Source organism: Buceros rhinoceros, unplaced genomic scaffold (assembly GCF_000710305.1).
Source record: "Buceros rhinoceros silvestris isolate BGI_N320 unplaced genomic scaffold, ASM71030v1 scaffold7325, whole genome shotgun sequence".
Classification (NCBI taxonomy): domain Eukaryota; kingdom Metazoa; phylum Chordata; class Aves; order Bucerotiformes; family Bucerotidae; genus Buceros; species Buceros rhinoceros.
Window position 1 is genome coordinate 3613 of NW_010413351.1, and position 6632 is coordinate 10244.

Sequence of the window (6632 nt, forward strand, 5' to 3'; positions counted from 1 at the left end):
ACAGGTTGTATGTACGAGCATCTCCAGTTAGGCAGTAAGCTTAAAGAGAAACGAATGAGTAAGAGACATTGATGGAACACAGAGGTAAAGAGAAACAGGTCACTCTAGTGTAGTGGATGTTTTGTTGGCATTTTGTTTCCGAGAGAGCTACCAAAAAACATCTTGTAGAACTCAAAAAATGAAAAAAAAAAAAGTTAGAAGGGTGGAAAACAAATCACATATTTGTAATTAAAATGAAGGATCTTTGCTACTTTTGTATTTTTAAGATGCATTTTTTTTTTTGTGAAAGTTAGTTTCAGAAGGATCTGGCACTTCCTCTTAATGAATATTTTTATATTGTAAGTAAACGAAAATAGTGCTCACTGACAACATCTGGATTTTCATTTCTTTTTTGTAGTCTGTCATTGTGCCTGTTCACAACAGTGAATGCTGGTTAGATGGATGCTTAAAGTCGGTATGGGAACAAGATTTTAAAGAAACCATGGAGCTGTCAGTTTTTAATGATGCCAGTAAGGTACATTTCAGTGCTTATTTCAAATACTGTTCAAATAAATACAAGATAGGTTTTGGTTTGGGCTGTGTTTTGTTCACCATACAAGTGAAATTAGGTGCATCTATGTTATCATTTTTCTAGGACGGGTCAGCTGAAATAATTGAAAAATGGAAGATCAAGTTGGAAGATGCTGGTGTTCCAGTAATCGTTGGTAGCAATGATTCCTCTCAGCCTCGAGGCGGTATGTAGCCTAATAGTGATTTTTTTTTGAGAGTTAGGTTGTTATCACAGGCATTCACTGGTGTTTTGAGTTTGAAAAGTGTCTTTGTAGCCACTCATATTGCAGTGGAAAAAAAAACGTTGTTTTCCAGAGCTCTCTCCTCAAAACCTCATTCCAGCATAGAATTTGGCCCTGTTAGTTTTGGCTCTGTAGAATTTGTTTATGTGTCCAGGAAAGAAGAACTGGCTTAACACTTCCTCTGTACAAGAACACGCAGGTACAATGTTTGAACAATAATTTACAATAGAATTGTGAAGTCAGTTCACCTTTGCACTTTAGGAAACTGAACCTAAAACTAAGTTCAAGTATATTCTGCCATTAGGGGTATGTCACATTTTTTATTGTTTTAAGATGCAGTTGTCAGTGGTAGAATAGCTGAAACCTGAACAAATCTTTAATAAATGGGGGAGGGGGATGCAGCTGTGAGCATTGTTTTAAATAATAGTATGAAATGCATAGTTCTTGTAAAAAAAAAACAAACAAAACCAAGCTTATTCATGTGGAAGTCACTCTCAGGTCAACATTAAAATGAGGACATCTTTTCTTCACGGTTGTTACATTTTAGGAGCAGGTTACTTGAAATCCATAGTATTTGTTTGCTTTCAGTGATTTACTTTTATTATGTTAAGGACTAGTTACAACTGTAAGGAGTCTTTCCTTTAAAAGAAGATGCCTTAGTACAGAAACAATGTACTAGTCAGTCTTCACATCTTCAACTATTTACACAAGATTAGGATTTATTTCTGATTCTTTTCTAACATGTAAAAGAAAGGAGGGGGAACCTAGAAAAAAAGAAAGGGTCACTTGCCTAAAAAAAAGGAAACCTTTTTCTTTCCAAGAGTGAGGAATGTTAATATCTCACTGAGGCTTAAGTTTTTACGGCTGTAGCCATGGTAACAGGCTCTTTTCACCAAGTAAGCAGGCCTTACAAAACTCGGGGACCTGGCACAAACATTTGATTTTGTTCAGGAGAGTAATATTAATGAAAATTTTTGACTCATGCCAAACATAGGATTTGTCTTGGTGAAACAATTTTTAATATCTGGTTTCTTCAAAGGGAGTTATACCTCTCTTATTAATAAATTTTAAAATATGTGTATTTTCTTCTTTCCCCTCTAAAAAAACCTGCTGGTATATGAAAAGCTTTGGGATGGTTTCTGTCTTAACCTTAGAAAGAAATATTTTCCAACTTTTTCTCATAACAAATATTAAATAGTTCATGATTGTATTTAAAGTGCTTTATTTGAAAATGAGATCTGAAATATTTCAGAAAGTTTGTAGAGTAATAGAATTGTTGTCTTGTACTTGCCTTTGAGTCTCCTTCACTTTTTTCTTGCATTATTGATTCCTAGCGCGTTGTTACTTTCTACTGAAGGGTGTTGAAATATTGGGGTATGCTAATTACAACATGGAGATCTAAGTACAGGCTGCTTTACAGCTGGCAATGACATATGAGACTGTTGGTTCAACTGGTGTTGGGCAAGTGTAGTTCTATCCTGTTCTTTTACCTCTTACTTTGGTGGGGACCTCCACAGTTTTAGGGTTTTGCTTGTTTGGCAAGCCCAGACCTGCTAACTTGCATGGGTTGTTTCCCACTAAAACTGCTCGTGCCAGGATTCAGCTCTGCTGTTGTGATTGCTACTGACTTTGCCAGCGCCTTTTTTACTGCCAATAGGAAGGAGAATGAGAGTAACTGTGTATGTGAGATTAGATATTCATGTGTGCATAAAAAGAAATAGGTAAATATACTGTAAGGTAGCAAGTCCTAGAAATCCATGATGAAGAGAAGTTAAGGTGAGGATTAGAATACTCAAAATACATAAGAAAAGAATGACATAATTATAAGGAAGAGCCCTTGATAATAGTGTTCTGTTGGTAGTTGACATAATGTTCCTTTGAGGCAGTAAGAAATGCAGTCATAAGTCTTTTCTCTGCTTGAACAACTCAGCAAAATTGCCAAGGAACATGTGCATTAGAACTAAGTGAACCTTTGAGCCCAGTTTAATTTGTTTCTTGAGTAAACTTAAACTTGTATCATGAGGAAAAAAAAAAAAAGAGAATTACAGAAGCTTTTTTCAAATGCCAAATCAGGAACTGTAGGGATAATATTATTTAACATTATCATGCTTCACTTCATGGTGAGATTTTCTGGCTTTACATTTCTAGTTTTCCTATTAAAGAATAAAAACTCCACAGTGTTTCGTCACATCATGTGGTTTTCTTGTCAGGGCAGTCCGTTGCTGGAATTCCTGACTTGGTTCCATAACTGCTTTAAACAAAGCTTCAATGTTACATATATGCCCACATGGGATTCATATAGCATTTTTCGGCATAAACTGGATATAGTGTGGTCTTTTCTTAGAGTGTTGCCCAGGAGAAGGGTTCAGAGAAAAAGTTCTTAGGTAGACCTTGTCTATGTACAGAAATCATCCTAGGTGAACATCCTGCCTTGCAGGTGCATTTCAGTGGTAAGCTGAGTTCATCTGATACTGGTTGCTGCAGTCCCATCCTTACCCTTGGCAGTGTATTCCTGCTCCCTGCCCATTTTCATGGCTCTGCCATTTATGTGACCCTCCAGTGCTGTCATCTGTTTCAAAAATTAAGCTGACCAAAAAAGTATTCTTTTGGTTCAACTTTCTGAAATGGCCTGGTAAAAGATTCAGCAAGCATCAGGTCGGAAGCTAAGAGATGTAGATGCCAGCGCTGTCATTTGACTGAATTTGCATTTCAGTGTGGTCTTCCACATTGCTATTAAATGCTGTGGTGTAAATAAGCCAGGCCAGGTTTGTGCTCCTTGTACGTATGATGTTCTGCTTGGGCTTCTTTCTGCATTACATGTGCCATTATGAAAACGTAAATGGCACATGAAGTTTTTGTATTTGCATACAAAACATAATGGAATAGAACTTTTTTTTGAGTCATCCTGTGGACCTGGCCCCATGATGGAAAGAACATGTTGCCTAGCAATCTCTTGCTCTTTCTTTGCCTTTTTTATGATTTGTTACTATTTCATACGACTTAAGAGATGCGTATGCATATACCGCTGAGGATTTCTCAGCATCTGCTCACTGTAGCAGGGGTTGGACTAGAGGACCTTGAAAGGTCCCTTCCCACCCAAACTGTGAGTCTGTGATCTGAAGAACTGGTAGCTGGACTCTCCAAGAGACATACTACATACTGTGTCTTTGTGGAGGCCTAGCAGCAGTAGTCTAATTCTACTTGGTAGATTTCTAACCCATCCAACTGATAATCACTCAGAGAAATGACCGAAATAGGCATACTATTTAAATACTTACAAATTATCTCATTTTAAATATGACAAAAATGCATACTTTACCTGATAGTGATTTTTGTATTTCCTTTCATCATTCCTGACTGTAGTAAGATTTAAAAAAATACAAAGGTGAAAACTACCACATAATTTTATCTTTGTTTTCTCAACAGTTGGGTTTGCTAAAAATCAAGCAGTAATTCAGAGCTCAGGAACCTATCTCTGCTTTCTGGATTCAGTAAGTTAATGCATTTTGTTTTAACTTAGTTTTGACAATGAAATTATTTTGTTTTTAATGTAGTTGTTGCTTTACCTCAAAGACAAGCTTTTTAAAGGTATTTGGGTGTTAAACTGGTTAGTATTTATAGCCACAAAGCTGTCTTCCAAGCTGTAGAAAGCATACAGCCTTACACCGTTCTGTGGTCCTATTGGATTTCACAGGCTATTGTGAGCAGGGTTGGGGAAGGTTTGTTTTTAGGTGTTTTCAGGATTTCTCTTTCCCACATTCTTCAGAAAATTATATTGATGAGAACTAAGAGCTAATCTACTGGCTTTTTGATGCAAAATAGGAGAGATCTCACCTTCCATCTTGAATTTTATTTCTGTCTTTTGTTGGTTACAGCCTGTGAACCCATTCAGCCCACTAACCCACAGATAACTATCTGACTTTATGCAGCTTAATACGCAGTGAAGGGTTTCAGAAATGTGCCTAGCTGATCTGAGGAGTGGTGCCATGTGGCCAGGATCAGGCCGGAAGAGCAGGACCGTTAAGGCTCACTGATCTCATGTAATTTCACCTGCAGATTGATTCTTTCCTCTGAATTGGGACTGAACCATGGTTTAGTGCAGTACTAGGATGAACTGGCTGCTGATAGTGTAGGGTTTCAGGTAGGATGCAGCTTAATATTATGATTGAGAGCAGGGATGTAAGCTCTACAGCCTTACAGCCACACAGGTTTTAATTTGGGTAATCTTTCAGTTTGCAAACTCTATTTGTTGTATTGATTAGATAGAAGAAATTTTTTTGTTTGTGTGTAAGATTTTGTGAATTAATCAGCACACTGTTGCAAGGCTCAGTTAAGTGCTGGTGTAATTCTTCTGACCCAAGGCAATGCAGCGGAAACTTCTTGCATTACCATTTAAGAAATTAAGTTTTGCAGGTGGCTTTCCTGACCTTTATTCTTGATTTTATGAAGTTATTACTATAAGGCACAGTGTGCCTTTTTAAATTAGTTTATTTGGATTTATCCTAGTTTCTCTTTACCAGTTTGGTGATTTGGGGATTTTGTTTGTTTGTTTGTTTTACGGTGTGTATTTCATGTATATCTTTGTATATATGTTTATAGAAGATGAAGCTTTGAAGTACATGTGGGTGTATATGGGTATTTCAGAAACACAATTTGGAACATCCATTGAATACACAGAACTCACAGTCATATGTACAAATTAACAGTGTTTGGGAAGGTTGGTTTCTCATACATCAAAAAGTAAGTATTTCATATCCAGCACTGGGCATCAGTGTCGGTTTCATAAACATTCTTTTGAGGAGGTATGAGCCCAAAATCCACTGCTGGTTATGATCACCCGACTGACCAGATTTTGGAAGAGTGTAGGGACATCAAAAATTAGACCATGAAGTAGTTGGAGTGATGCCAGTTTTGTGGAGCTGAATGAACTCGGGATCCAGTTCTTTTTGCTTGACTTCAGTTAGACACAAGCTCGAGTGCCAGTTAATTTGTGTGAATGATTCTGTGGATTTAACTCTCCTATACTGGGAGTCACTAAGGCTGTTTACATAAATAATAACACACACACCCCTAGATCTTACTTAAGATTTGCACAGTTCAGGTATTGCAGCCTTGAACATGTACCACATTGTACAGGGCATTCTAGGGACTATGCAGGATGACTTACCTACCTGGACATGTTGGCTGAAGTCAGCCAAGTCCACCTGTGCAAGAGTGAGAAGTTAACCTGCTGTTCTCTGGTCCTTTGGAGCTTCGTATCTTCTGTCTCAAATCTGTATGGAATAGTTTGCTGAGGTAAATTTTGGATTAGTCTTTCTTTTCAATCCAGACAGATCTAGTTGTTTATAAATCAGTAGCAGTAAACTAGAAAATTTAATTCTTTAATTAGTATTTTTATAGTGATCTCTTCAGAATTCTCGATTTATTATTTACCTTGTGGTGTTTATACGCTACACATCTTCATGCTGCTGGGTTGTTTCTATTTGCTATCTGGCTGTGCAGGATAAGAAAACATCAGGGGAACAAATTACAACTATTAAGGTGACAATTTTGGATTTCTGCAATATTGTCATTAGCATAATATGTTAATGTATTTAATATAATTAAGACCTGCTCAAAGTTATTTGAGAATTTTATAACTTATGGTGTGGATAAGCTTGAAAGAGGCTACCAAGATTTTCTGTTCTATACTTTTCTATTGCTGCTATTGAGCTTTGAAATAGGCATTCTGAACTATCAGAAGCCTAATCTGGATACAAAAGAAATAGTAAATGATTGGCATAAAGTGTGTTTTCTACTGTCTCTCCTTGTGACTAATGTTTTTTTGCTGAAAACAGATCG

The 6632-nt window shown here is 36.9% G+C and overlaps 1 protein-coding gene across 1 annotated transcript in view; it reads left to right on the plus strand.

Annotated features, from left to right (window-relative positions):
• Window positions 1-403: 403 nt before the first annotated feature.
• B3GNTL1 (UDP-GlcNAc:betaGal beta-1,3-N-acetylglucosaminyltransferase-like 1) overlaps window positions 404-6632 on the plus strand; it is a 109539-nt gene continuing 103310 nt past the window's right edge. Inside the window, exons 1-3 of the mRNA XM_010136692.1 lie at window positions 404-514; window positions 635-734; window positions 4218-4282. Coding sequence (XP_010134994.1) covers window positions 482-514; window positions 635-734; window positions 4218-4282 — 198 coding nt within the window. The 5' untranslated portion in view covers window positions 404-481. The remainder of the gene's footprint in view (window positions 515-634; window positions 735-4217; window positions 4283-6632) is intronic.